A 15,000-nucleotide genomic window follows, 5' to 3' on the forward strand; every position below is an offset into this window, starting at 1 on the left:
GGCCCAAAAGGTTCAGACTCACAACCTACTTCTGACCCGCTTCTTACCCTACAACACAGTATGTGGTTAAGTACAAAACAAAAGCAAGTCAGACACCCAGGACATGTGGTGCTTTCGACGGTACACTTATAAATGTAGCAAATGAGGATAACTTTATTTAATCTCTATTTTACACATCGTGTAGTAAAAGCTACAGTAACTCTAAAGATAACATAAAATGCATGAAGCCTGTGTTTAAAAACGGCCAGAGAATGAATATTCATAACGGATATTCACCATGTAGAATCCGCATGGCTTGTCACTCAGCTCTGTCAATCATTTAGGACACGCCCTGTCCGAAAATCGCGGTGGGCTAATGTGCTAATTTTATTATATATCAACAGAAGCTATAACAATTTTGTTTGTAAACGAATGTATGGTTATTAAACCGCATAACAACATTGGGTTATCTTACAGATTAGTACCTCGTGGGCGGTACTGTGCAGCTTTGGGCGTGTCTGGCATGATTGGCAGTTTTGACTGACCCGTGTAGTTGTCAAGGCCAGCATCGACATGTCCGCGACAGCTACTTTACATGTGAAATGTGTTACCCAAAAGAAGGAGTCTGCATCTTAACAGTAACACGACTAAGCTATTTCCAATTTAACACTTTAAGGATTCTGCATCAGTATTGTAAAGTTAACAATAAAAGCAAGTAAGCTGTTTTCAATTTGACACAAAAACAGCTTTATAAGATGAAGTACATATGCAGGGCTTTCTTGCAGTAAAAGCAAGAAAGCTATTTCCAATTCAATTCAATTCCCCAATGTAGAGTGGTCTCGGAGTTGGTAAATATAAGTAGGGGGGTGCAGGAGGGGCCTGCCCCCCTGCAAAAATAGAAGTTATGTTCTTACCATAACATTCCATGTTAGTTGTCTTCTTCTCGCCTTCTTTCTTGCTGGATGGGTTCGGCTCCGACTCGTCCACTCTAAAAGCTCGAGAGTTGGTTCCACCGGCTCGAGGCTCCCCTTATATCCCACAATGCTAGGCGGTATTACCTCAGATCTCGTTTGTAAGCTATGCCCAGCCAAAAATAACTCCAGAACCACTGGAAAGGAAAACCCACCTCTATAAAAGGAAGGGAAGAAGGTGACCTGAAAACCTGAAGAAGGAATATATGCACGGTATAGCATATACCTATCTACAATAGAGGTGGTAGAAAGAGAGGTCACAATCAAACTCCTCTAGGTCTGTCCAGGCTAGGGGAAGGAGGGTGGGGCCAAGAAAGAAGGTGAGAAGAAGACAACTAACATGGAACGTTATGGTAAGAACATAACTTCTATATGTTAAGTTGTCAATCTCGCCTTCATTCTTGCTGGATGGGACCGTCCCTAGCACCTTGTCCCGGGTGGCCTATCGGAACAGACTCTTGAGAACAGTGGAACCAAAGTTAGCTCTATGTCTAGAAGCTAAATCCAACTTATATTGAGAAATGAAAGTGTGAGGAGTAGCCCAAGTAGCCGCTGCACAAATGGTATCAATAGGCAGCCTGTCTTGGAAGGCTATAGAAGTAGCCAACGCTCTGGTGGAGTGGGCCTTAGGTTTGTTAGGCAGCTTTTGGTGTCTAATTTCATAAGCAAAGGAAATCAGAGATGTTAGCCATCTGGAGAGTGATACCTTCGAAACTGAAAGTCCCTTTCTGCCTTCTGCATAAGAGACAAATAACTGGTCAGTTTTCCTGATCTGTTTGGTTCTATCCAAATAATACCTTAACTGATGATGAACATCTAGCCAATGCAATTTTTGTTCAGACCTGTTAGAAAAGTTAGGAAAAAACACTGGGAAGTCAATGCTTTGATTTAGGTTAGACGCAGAGGCTACTTTAGGTAAAAAGGATGGATTGGTTCGTAAGGACACCCTGTCTTTATGAAACAAAAGATACGGTGGTCGACTGCTGAGTGCACGAAGTTCTGAGACCCTTCTAGCTGAAGTAATGGCTACCAGAAAGAGAGTCTTCCAGGATAGCAATTTCAATGAACAGGAAGCTTCAGGTTCGAAAGGGGGAAGAATCAAAGATGTGAGAACTAAATTAAGGTCCCAAGAAGGAGGAGAATTTCTTATAGGAGGTCTGAGAAGAAAAACTCCCTTCAAAAAAGCTTTGCAAAGCTTGTGAGACATGATGGCAGAATCTGAGATGCCCACATGAAAGTTAGAAATAGCTGCCAATTGAACTTTAAGAGTAGAAGGAGATGAACCTGCATGGAAGAGTTCAGCTAGAAAATCAAGGACTATTTGGATGGAAGCAGTGAAAGGATCTATGTCCCTTCCTTGAGCCCAATAGCGTAAAGGTTTCCACTTACTAAGATAAATCTTCCGAGTGGAAGATTTATGGGAAGCTATCAAAATATCTCGAACAGAGTGAGATATTTGAGGAAGCCTGGCTAAGGTTGGAATTGGAAGAACCAAGCAGTGAGGTTCAGAGAGGGGAGGGAGCGATGTAACTGACCCGATTGATGGATCAAAAGATCTGGAACTAGGTCCAGATGCCAAGGTTGCTCCAACAGAAAATGATGTAGAAAGGGGAACCAAACCTGTCGAGGCCAGTAAGGAGCAATGAGGATCAATGAGGCCTTCTGAGCGATAGCTTTCTGTATCACTTGAGAGATTAGTGGGAAGGGAGGAAATGCATACAGAAGTCCCCGGGGCCAAACCTGGACTAGAGCGTCTCTGCTGGGCTGGCCTGGTAACGGGAATAGGGTGAAATAATCTCTGCACTTGCTGTTTTGGGGAGTAGCAAAAAGGTCGCAGCAAGGCTGACCCCACTTGAGAAAAATTTTCTCCAGAATAGAATCTTTCAGAGACCACTCGTGAGGCATGAGTATAGCTCTGCTCAACTTGTCCGGCATTAGATTGGACTTCCCGGGGATGTGCGTTGCTATCAGAAACCGCTGAGAAGAAATCGCCCATTGCCACAGTCTGAGTGCTTCTCGACATAGGGGATAGGACCTGGTTCCGCCTTGTTTGTTGATATACCACACTACAGACATATTGTCCGTCTGGATTGCTATCGTTCCCAAGGGAAGAGAGTCTTGAAGGGCTTGCAATGCTAAAAGCACTGCTCTCATCTCTAGAACATTTATATGCAAGTGGCATTCGTCTGGTTGCCATATGCCCTGGATTGTTCTGCCCTGATAATGCCCCCCCACCCGATCAGGAGGCGTCCGTTGTCAGAGTAGCAACCGGAGGAAGGAACAAAGGGTCTTCCCAGGAAGAGCTGAGGAAGAAATCCACCAAAGAAGATGATTCTTGCATGCTTGGGTAATCATAATGGTGTGGGACAACGGAAGTTGCTGGTATGACCATTGTGTGAAGAGCATCCATTGAAGGATTCTCATGTGGAATCTGGCTAATAGAAGTAGAGGGATAGCAGCCATAATCCCCAGTACTTTTAGAACTAATCTTGCTTTGACTCTGTTGCTGTGGAAGAGAAGGAGACCAGTTTATATGTCTGCTATTCTTTGGTCTGTTAGTCTCAGACATGTTGACTGTGTCTAGATTGAGCCTATGAAGGTAATAGCACGACAAGGCGACAAAACAGACTTTTCGCAATTTATTGAGATGCCTAACTTTTGACAAATGCGAAAGGTGTAGTCTCTGGCCATTAGCAGAAGATGCTTGGTAGGAGCTGTGAGGAGCCAGTCGTCCAAATATGGAAACACCTGGAATCCTTGACGTCTCAGGTGAGAAGCTACCACTGCCATGCATTTGGTAAACACCCGGGGGGCAGTGGTGAGTCCAAAGGGCAGGGCTCTGAATTGAAAGTGACTGGTTCCCAGCTGGAAGCGGAGAAATCTCCTGGAGCGTCTGTTCATTTTTATATGATAGTACGCATCCTGGAGATCTATAGAGCACATCCAGTTTTCCTTTCCCAAAAGGGGTAGGATGGATTGTAGCGTGACCATCCGAAATCTTGTTTTCTTGATCGACTTGTTCAAGATACTGAGATCCAAAATGGGTCTCCAGTCCCCTGTTTTCTTTGGAACCAAAAAGAATTTGGAGTAGATTCCGGATCCTTGCTGGTCTGCTGGCACTGGCTGAATGGCTCTTTTTGCAAGCAACTTTGAAATTTCCAACGATGCTTGATCCCTTTGAGCGGGTGGAACATCTGGAAGGGATTTTTTTGATTGATTTGGAATCTGAAGAGCGGAATGGAATAGCCTTCGGAAATGATGGACTGTACCCACTTGTCTTGAGTTAGGGATCACCAGGCTTCTGGGTACAGTGACAATCTTCCCCCAACTGCCTCTGAAGGTGGACAGTCGGGCAACACCTCAGGGATGCTGAAAGGGCTTATCGGAAAAGGTTTCTCGATTGCCCTGGTTCTGTGGACCCCCCCCTGCCTCTAGGACGACGTCTACCATTATTGTTCCCCCCTCTGCCTCTGGAGGGGAACCGACTCTGTGCGTCAGGCAAAGTCCCTTGAGATTGTTTGCGGAACCACATTTTCCCACTTTTCTGGCCTTTGGGGTAAGGCCTAGAAGGAGTAGAAAAACGGACTCCGACGACAGAAAGAGTTTTGCCATCCGTCTCGCACCTCGTCAAGGTTTCTTTCACTTGAGGACCAAAGAGAGATGATCCATCAAACGGGGAATTAGTGAAAGACGTTTTAAAGGGTCCGCAAAATTGCATAGCCGCATCCAGGCATGCCAGCGTAAGGCCACACCTGTCCCTGCGGCTCTGCTCGCTCCATCAGCTGCATATGAAAGGAGGCGCATGGAGGAGTTAGCTATAGAATTTAGGGTAGCCAGCTGAGTGTTCATCTTGTCCTGAAAACCCGCAGCTGTAGGATCCTTCAACATGTCACTCGCTTCCTTGATCAAATCTCTTTGAAGACGAGTGAAATGGCATATGTAGTTCAGCGACGCATAGCAAAGGTCGCTGACGAAAACATCTGCTTCCGCACCTGTCCATAGACCTAGATTCCTTATTAGGAGGATGGACAGGCACCGAAGGATCAGCTAGTTCCTTCTTAGTGGCAGCAGCTACCACCACAGCATCCACAGAAACTCCCTTGGTCAGAAATTGCTTATCTGCTGGTGCTGTGATAAACTTTGAAGGTCTCCTGGGGTGGGGTCCACTGAATCAGGAGCCGTCCAAGCCTTTTGCTACCACCTGCATGAGGGGTCAAAGGGGGACACCCAGGAGGTGGAAGGGCGAGCCAACGCCTCAAGGTACACAGATTCATCCTCCGAAGGGTTAAGGGCTGGCCAATTTCCCTCTGTTTCAGGATTTCTAGAATGTCTGCAAAGGAGACATCTTCAGAAGGGGAACGGGGAACCCTCGAATCCTCTAAATCTGTGTCAGAGGTGACAGTCTCAGCTGAGTCTATGTGCTACCTCTTACACGTTCTCTTCCTAGGGGGCTCCCCTGCCAATTCAGGAGAGGCCTCGGAAGAGGATGAGATCCCCACAGGAGATTCTTGAGGAGCTGGCTCTCTGCGGTCTGGGATGAGGGAGTGAGTAGACATAACCTGAGGCACCGAAGAGGGGGGCGGAGGGAGCCGACTGTGGAGTTGAACCAGGTTCCAACACACTCTGCATGACCTCGAATGCACCCCTGTCAGGCAGAGCCAGAGATCCCCGCTCCGAAAAGCTGAGAACCCTCCTCGGCACCGACAGTGATGGCTCCGAGGCCGATGTCGGAGCCGAACTCACCAGCGCCGAGGCACCGAGAGGGAGAGCGGGGTCGGACAAGGGTCCGATGCCACTCACCCCCTCGGAGCCGACGAGGGAAGTCCGGCGCCGAGATTCTTCCAAAGAAGAAATCGGAGCCGAAGACAATTGTATCGGCTCCGACGCTACCACAGTCTCGGTTCCGAAAAGCCCCGGCTCCGAGCTCAAAGGAGTCGGAGGAGGAACATTTTCAGGGACAGGGTCAAGCATCGACTGATGAGTCGGGCTCTGAAGCATTTGGGCCAGTGCCTCGGACTTAAGAAGTCGACTCACTACCCTCTGAAGGTCATGATCCGAAAGCCTCGATGACCTAGAGGAGTGAGATCTATGGCTCCTTTCAGACAGCAAGGGAGACGCTGGAGCTGAATGAACGGAGCCAAGGGACGGTGACCTAGACCTCTTTCTAGATGTCGGCTCCGATGGTCCGATTGGAGCTGACACAGGAATTTCCAATGACTCGGCTCCAGCCGGAGCCGAGGGAACCACAGAAACTGCAGTCTGAGACTCATCGGCTAGTAGGTTTCGAAGCCTTAGGCCTCGACTCAGAAGCTGGAGTCGAGGACCTAGAAGCCTTAGAGGGTTTGCCCGAAGTAGCAGTAAGGGAACCCTCAGGCTTAAGCAAACCTCTTAGAATGAGTTTGTTTTTTCTTTCCTGCAGGACTCTAGGGCTGAAGCCATGGCATACAGCACAAGAGTCCTGCAGGTGTAAAGGTCCCAGGCAGTACACACAAGAAGTGTGACCGTCTGTCAGAGACATTTTCTGACAGCACGAGTCACACTTCTTGAAGCCTGAGACCTTCGAATCCTTGGACATATCAAGGAACAAGTGTAACCACACAAACACAAACACACCGATTACACTATACACAAAATAACAGTAAGTTAAATTAAATAAATTTAGTTTAATGAGAGTCCCTACAGAAAAAACACACACACTCCGAGGGAATAGGAGGGCCCGAAGGCCTAAGGGAAGAACTATAAGTTCTTCTGGTAAAAAAAGGATGAAGAACAAGGAGGAATGGGATAAAACCTTAAAAATAAGGGGAAACTGATTAGAAAACTAATTTTAAAGGGTTTTATGAACTTTTTTAAAACTATTTCCTACACTAACCTGAAGCCGGTGAAGCAACACGTCTCGATAGCTGTAGCGGCAAACGAGATCTGAGATAATATCGCCTAGCATTGTGGGATATAAGGGGAGCCTCGAGCCGGTGGAACCAACTCTTGAGCTTTTAGAGTGGCAGAGTCGGAGCCAAGGTCGGCTCCGAACCCATCCAGCAAGAATGAAGGCGAGATTGACAACTTAACATACATTTTTAAAACTGTTTTACGTTGTGTTTTACGTGTACCGTAGTACCTGCGAGGTACTAATCTGTACGATAACCAACCAAACTGTAAAAAAGGTGTACAGAAATTGTGGTAGTAGTCCGAAGAAGTAGTTCAGCTGAACAATTACACGTTACTTAAAGAAAACCGATTTAACAATGAGTTCATTTTAATAACCTCAGCAAGAGCAAGCATTATGTGCAAAGGGTGGTTTCTAAGAGTCTTGACTTTAATAACAGTAGTAAAAGTAAAATTTATGTCACCAGTATAGAGTGGTCTCGGAGTTGGTAAATATAAGTGGGGGGGTGCAGCCCCCCCCCCCCTGCAAAAACATTTATAAAACTGTTTTACGTTGTGTTTCACAGTTTAAAACATATGGTGCATTTCGCGTAATGAGGATGACACTCATGTCAATATTGCGTTGCCCGGCCGGGGCGGGATTTGCTACTGCGCATCCTGCGAGGTATTAATCTGTAAGAACCCAACATTGTTTCCGTATTCACGAAAACATAACACACTACATCGCCAGCTTTATGAGATTCCCTATAGCTACCTTTTTTGTGTTTATTTACTTATTTTTACTTTTAAGATGCACCTGCAAAATGTTGGCTTACGTACCAATAAGAATAAAACTTGTCAATAGAGTAATTTAGCAAGGCATGCATCGTTTTAATCAGCATTTAATAACAACCGACTACCATCGGGATCCACACGCATTGTATTCTTTGTTGTTAATACACAGCTGATTACTATCTATTATGTTGTTCAAATGTTGGGTTTTGTTGCCCTTTTATGCAGTTAATATTAGTTAAAGCACCAGCAGTACACGCAGCCATATTTTCATACTCCATTGTCCCTCTGTATTCTCGCTGCTAGGCAGCATACCAGGAACCAACGCCATGGAGTTTAGGGAAAAATAAACTGGAAAAAGAGCTCCCACAGGGGCACTTAACTATCTCTTCAAACGACAATGTGTGTTTGCCAAAGAAATCTACCAATAAAAGAGCACTTGGTGGTTGAGAGGGGGTTCAGGATATTTGCCTTTCTGTTTTGGAGCTTTAGGCTTCCACTGTTTTGTTTGCGTTTTATAGTGTGACGTTTACGTATCGCAGACAAAAAAAAAAACATAACGTGAAAGGAAGAAAATGAGTTCTGATAGGGTTGACCGATTGTTAGACTTGTAAGTATCGCAGGACCTCCATCTGGGAATTTTTATGTGTTTTTGTGAAACGCTCTTCAAAAGTGTAAAGTTGTACTGTAATGGGTACGTTGGGGACGGCTTTCCGTCGTATGTGTGTTGCCAAATGTGTTTGTAACTGCCGTATATCTTCTTTGTTGTACGATTTAAACCGAAATATAACTATTTTTTTTCGCAATTTGATATTTGTTTAAAATGGTTTATGGGTATTTAGATACTGCCATTTTATGCTATTCCTTTCCAAGGAGGATGTGCGGTTTTAGTTTAAATTAAGTGCGTTGCATGCTAGCTGAGGAAACAATTCCAATGAACCATCCAAGCCTGTATACTCCAGGTGGATGACCATGCAGGTCTGTAACAGTTGTGGTAACATCATATACACTGTTCCACTTCCAGTATCACAGTTGCTACATACCAGTATCTTATTGGTCGTTAATGCAGTTGAAACCTGAAGTATTTGGTTACACTTACATGGATTAACTTTTATAAATTACATGTGGCATTTTAGGTAACTACCATCACAGGATTCTCAAAATAATAAGTCACCCCCCCCCCCCCAGAGAGCCGTCTTTTAACTCCAGAATCATTGACAAATCCAGAATTAATCTTGGACATTTCAACACACTAGTACTATTAACCTGCAAATTTATTTATTATTTATTTACATTTGTTGACCAGGAGTGTCCGACTGGACGTAGGTCCATTTTCAGCGGAGGCCCGGGGATAACATCTCCACAGTTAAAATAAACGGATAGTAGTTACATTGGATTACATAGTGATTAACACTTTAACATAATTAATTACAAACAATTTATAGATGAAAAACATAGTACATCAGTAGGCAACTAGAATCTTTATCGGTGAAGTGGTTAACAGACATTAACAAATGTTACAATAAGAAGTTCCTGCTGTATAATAAGTACTAGGCTTATGAGCATCTGAGTTTGCTATAATCAAGGTAGTTGGTGGGGTGGAAAGAAAGGTAGTGGTTGGATGGGGTGGGTGATATTAGGGAGTTGCAAGGGCATAGATAGCATGTTTTTAGGTGCGCTTTTAGTAAAGTTTTGAAGTGACTGCATGGTGGTACGGAGGTAATTGTGGGTGGGAGGGAGTTCCATAATTTGGCTATGACTCAAGAGAATAGTGCTTCACCAGTAGAATTATTGGCTTTAGTGATCTGCAAGTGATTTTTGTTGCTGAATCTTAGTGGTCTGGTGGTGCGATAGCATTGGAGTAGATTCTGGAGGGATGTGATATTTAGTGAATGGTTTACTAGTTTGTGGGCGAGTGATAGTTGATACCATTGAAGGAGGTGAGGGAGTTCAGGCCAGCCCATTTCAGCAAGTGAGAGACAGTGGTGACTACGGTAGGATGCCCCTATGGCGAATTTGGCGATTTTTGTTGTAGCAGGTCTCTAGCTTGTTCAGATCACATTGCCTTAAGTTGGTATATATTGGAGAGACATAAATTAGGGTGGAGATAAGGTGGAAATTTGCTACTGAAATCTTTGCTGCTTTGGTGAGAAGTTGCTTATTTCTCTGTAACGCTCCTAGTTTTTTGTGGACTTTTTTTATGGTCATGGATATGTGAATGTCAAATTTTAGTTTATTGTCTATTTCCACTCCTAGCAATTTCGTGTGTTCAGTTGGGTATATAGTGGTGTTGTCTTTTGCTGTGATGTTAAAGTGAGAGTTGTTTTGAGTATGTTTGGTGGGTTGGAAGATGAGTAGTTTAGTTTTGTTTGGGTTGAGTTTTAATTGGGCATCGGATAACCAAGTTTCAACGGAGGAAAAGGCTTCCTCTGTGACTTTTTGCAGTTTGGGTAGGGACTGGGCTGAGCAGATGATGGTGGAGTCATCTGCTTATTGTATGAGTGTGCATGTTTGGTGGCAGAGGCTAGATTATTGGTGAAAACAGAGAAGAATAGGGGTCCAGTGATGGATCCTTGGGGAACCCCTATGGAGACAGGTTGTTGGGAAGATATGTCATTCTGCCCTACAACGGATTGTTGGCGGTCAGACAGGTAACTGAAACAGTTGGCGACTGATTGAGAGAAGGATAGGTTATTGAGGACAGAGATTAGTTTGTGTGGGACCATGTCAAATCCTTTAGATAGGTCTAGGAAAGTAGCAGAGGAGAGAGAGCCATTGTTTTTATGCTGAAGGATAATGTTAGTAAAGGAGAGTAAGGCAGTGGTGGTGCTATGGTTTGGTCGGAAACCATGCTGAGTATTGGAAAGGAGGTTGTTAGTAAGGAGGTAGTCTGAGACCTGAAAATGTGTGCATCTCTCTAGTATTTTGGAGAGTGGAGAGAGAATAGCTATGGGGCGGTAATTGGTTAGTTCTGTGGAGGGGAATTATATGTGATACTGGAAAGTAACTTTCTGACAGAGATCGGTTATCAAGATGGGTACTGGGTAGGCCAGAGCATCAGTTGTGATTTGTAAGTATTCACTTGGGAGATTGTCTGCTGCTAATTTGGTGGGCTTAAGTTTAGTTAAGAGTTTTTTTTATGTTGGAGGTAGGTACAGGAGAAAAATAGAAGGCAGTGGGGAGACTACTAGTTGAAGGTGTGGGTTGTAGAGGAGGAGGGTTGTGTTGTTTAGCTAGTGATAGTATGGTTTGCGTGAAGTGTGTGTTGAATGAGGTAGCAATATATTTGGAGGAGTGAGGGATGTTGGGAGGATGGGTACTGACTTTACCTGGGTGGCGGATGGAGTTTATGGAGGACCAGAATTGTTTGGGGCTGTGTTGGGAGGAGTCTAGGGCAGACTGGTAGTATTGGAATTTGTCCTGTTTTATTTAGTTCTAGGAATTTCTATCTAGTTGAGAGGGTTTTGGTTTTGCGCCAGTGCTCCCAGGCTTTATCCCTGTTTTTCATTTCTGGCTTAGTGGTTTTCTGTAGCCATGGGAAGAGTTGTGCTTTCGTTCTGGAAAGTCTTATGGGGGCATGGTAATTAAGGATGCTCAGGAAGGTAGTATTAAAAAATTCAACTGTCATCAAGACTGAGGTACTTTAGGGGATGCCAGTTATATTCTTTGAGGGATGAGATGAATGTGAGTGGGTTAAAGTTTAGTTTTGTACGTATTTGATGGTAGATGACAGGTTTAGCTTGGTATAGGTATTTTTTGAGTAGGAATGTTGGGGAGTGATCACTGAGGCTATCTGATAAGCAGCCTGTTATATATGACTGGGGGCTCTTATTGACTAGTATCCAATCCAGGGTTGTGTGCTTGCCGGAGTTTTTATTTATCCTGGTTGGCGGCTGGACTAGTTGGGTGAAGCAATGAAGGTTTACATGATGGGTTGGATGGTTGCCAGAACACGACTGCCAGTCAATATTGAAATCACCTAAAATTATAGTTTCTTGGGGGAGATGGTGGGTAGACCAGCTGAGGAGGTTTTCTAGTGGAGGGATGTTTTGACCAGGTGGGAAGTAGCATCCGATTATGTTGATGGTTTTGTTTTGAGGTTGGTATATATTATTTCTTAATTGCCTATTTGTGGAGCTGATGATTTTAAGATCTGGATGTTTAGATACTGTTTAAATATTATAGCTACACCGCCTCCTTTCTTGTTTAGCCGGTCTACTCTTAGTATGCTGTAACCGGTAGGGAGTATTTGCTCACTGATAATGTGAGGTTTTACCCTGGTTTCTGTCAGGATGACTATATCTGGGGAGTACAAGTCTATGGTGGCATGGAGTTCATGGACTTTGTTGGATATACTTCTAATATTTAGGCTTAGTAGAAGGAAGTCACTTGGCTTTCTTTTGGCTGTGATATGGGAGAAGTTGTGGTTTCTAGTCTGATTATGATGATTGGGGTTGGAGATGGTAGGCCAGGGTTGGGGTGGATGTCTCCACTTAGGGCTAGTTTTGATATGCATGAGGTTATTAGTTTTCTCAGTTTTTGAATGTGTTTGTTTATTAGGGAAACTTTATGATTGTGCTCTGGGTAATAGGTATGGTGGGAGGGATACTATGTTAAGTTGTAGGGATGCTTTATGTTTGAGTAATATAGTTGGTAGAATATGTGGGGGGTGCATATGGATGGTTCTTGAGTTGGTGGGAGGGGAGCTGAGTGAGGGTGAGACATGAGTGGTGGTGGTGTGAGTAGTAGTACAGTGGTAGTGGTTGAGTGGGGGAATGATGGAGCTTTGGTAGGATGTAACATATGCAAGGAGAGTGCATGCAGTGAGCATAGGTAAGGTATGCTTGTACATGTTAGTTGAGGAGGTGTGATAGTAGTGGGAAAATGGAGGAGGTAGTGTTGGGTTAGCGCTGTGGTTGGCTATTGGAAAAATGGGAGGGGTTTGTGAGTGTAATAAAGGTAGGACCACTGGGGGCAGTAGGGAATAGGGGGCAGCGTGGTGAGCGAAGCGGGCAGATACCCTGTTAGTTGCTCTTATGAGGGGGCTGGAAACAATCAGGTAACAGAGTAAACTGATAAATGAACATATGATAGTGACAAAGGGTGGTTGTCGTTTTTAAAAATGGTGCCTGCCACAGGTAATATTTATTAACTTTGGGATTAGTTTAAGGTAATAAACAGGGAAGGGGGAGGGGGAGAACAAGGGTGTGAGCAGGCAGTTCTTTTGTACTGCTGCTAATGATTCAAAGCAAAGACAAGTTTGTGCTTAAGAAACAATCAGAATTGACCAAGGACTGCTCTGAAACTGTAAGTCATTTCTTAACCATTTCTCAGGTGGAAAAACAGGATAACCTTGTATCAGTAGGCTACTGTGGTTTCAGTTTAAATTAACAAACACACAGTATTGATCAGTTATGGATACTATTTGCTAACAGAAGGGAATAAGAGAGAATGTGGAAGATGAGTGGGTGTGTATGTGTGTGGCGGGGGGGGGGGGGGGTGCTGCTTACAAGCCAAAGCACAGTGCTCTCCAGGGGAAAATCAATATTGGCTCAAACAGGTAGACACATACTCAAAGTTAACTTTAGCTGTTTGCAGGCAGTTCAGACCCGGACTGCGCTTTTCTTATAAGAATGATAAAGAATGTACCAAATACTTAAGAGTGGTGTTAAGTCTAGAAAAGAAGAGTACAGAGAGGAGTAAGCACTTTTGAGATGGTAAAGATATATTATAAAGATTGCAAAAAACAAACTGAGCAAATAGCTACTGTAACTACTAGTATATGCAAATACTGAGCCAATTGGAAAAACATCTGTTAGAAGAAACCGCATCAGACAGTTATGCAGTCACAGATAAAATATAGCGAGCAGCACTCTGTCATTGGGTCTCTAATGTGATTCTATCCACCAGTAACAGCACAATTATATAGAAATAATTAGACACCAGTATGAGCTGTCTACACACAACATAATTACATGAATAACATTGGTGAACAAGGTGCAGCTATTCAAATAGACCATACTGTTATACTAAAAACAACTTGATGCAGACACAATGCTAGCATGCCATAGTAAATTCCAATAATAAAGCATAAATCATATTAGATGTCTAACACAGTTCAACATATATATTTTACAGTTGTATATGTATAACACATTTCAACATAAATAGGCATTTACAGTTGTAAAACACTTGCTGGAGAGACACTGAGCTTAACAGAACTTAAGGAAGAGAAGCTTAGGACTGTAATTATTGTCATTTATTAAGTGTAATCCACTGTCTTTTCTCCCCAAAACACCAGTTTTAGGAAGAGATTGGCAGAAATGGAGCAAATTGTTTTAGGAAGATATTGGCAGAAAAGGAGCAAATTTCTGACCCAAAATCAGGGGTAGTTGAGAAGTATGACCACCACTGTTCTGTCTGCCTCATTATTTGCAGCTGTGACAGGCCTCTAGACATCTCAGCTGTCCCTCCCACTTTTGAAGGAACATTCCTATTTTCATCCCTGATTTAGAATACCCTTATTTTTGGTGTTGTGTCCCTATTTTCAGACTTTATTTACCCCTTCACACAATTTTCTTAATCTCCCACATCACATGTCATTTTTGAAGCCACCCAGAAAACCACACTGCATGACCAACGTGGTAGTGGACACTATTTTAAGAAAGCAATAATGCCCAATAAGATATGTATTTCTGTATAAATAACACATGCCCAGGAATGTTCTACACCCCTAGAAGGGTGTTATTTTGTTTTCTATTTCTTTTTTTACTTTACATTTATTATTTTTTTATTTTATTTTACATTTGTTGACCGGGATGGTCCGACTGGATACATGTCCATTTTCACCGGAGGCCCGGGGAGAAAAGCTCCACAGAGAAAAATACAACACAATAAAATATAGGTAAAATAAGCTTACAAATTACAAAGATGTGAAAGATACTAGTTACAAAATAATAAACATTCATAGTTAGGCTGCTATTAGCCTTAGTACAGAAAAATTGCAACTGAGTATACCAATGCATCTCAAGACATTAAAGTAACTATGTACAGAGTCAGAACATTACCTTACAGGAGTTCAGAGGGATGATAAAGAAGCTTCTTGCTATTATAGAACAAGATAGGATTAATGTTCAGATAGTATAGGAATTTGAAGTAACCCAATTTTTCAATTAATGTAGGATGTGCTGTATTGACAGGAGCCTAGTCTAGGTTTACACATGGACATAGCCAATGTGTCTTAAGGAATTGGGTAAGATGTTTTTTAAATTGAGATAGTGAATTAGTAAGTCTTAGGTTATTAGGTAGGGAGTTCCAAGTCTTGCCTATAGAATTGGCATAGAGAGCATCCCCTCCCTTGTTGGATTTGATGGTTTGGACCAGTAGTCTTTTT

At 43.3% G+C, this 15,000-nt stretch overlaps 1 protein-coding gene across 3 annotated transcripts in view; it reads left to right on the forward strand.

Moving 5' to 3' along the window:
- Positions 1-8,006: 8,006 nt before the first annotated feature.
- AMN1 (antagonist of mitotic exit network 1 homolog) overlaps positions 8,007-15,000 on the forward strand; it is a 1,021,978-nt gene continuing 1,014,984 nt past the window's right edge. Inside the window, exon 1 of one of the 3 annotated variants that reach the window (XM_044088123.1) lies at positions 8,007-8,217. In XM_044088123.1, the coding sequence (XP_043944058.1) occupies positions 8,183-8,217 (35 nt within the window). In that variant the 5' untranslated portion in view covers positions 8,007-8,182. The other 2 variants (XM_044088122.1, XM_044088124.1) reach the window with 2 other exon arrangements.

Source organism: Protopterus annectens, chromosome 11.part0 (assembly GCF_019279795.1).
Source record: "Protopterus annectens isolate FY-2018-M chromosome 11.part0, PAN1.0, whole genome shotgun sequence".
Lineage (NCBI taxonomy): Eukaryota > Metazoa > Chordata > Ceratodontiformes > Protopteridae > Protopterus > Protopterus annectens.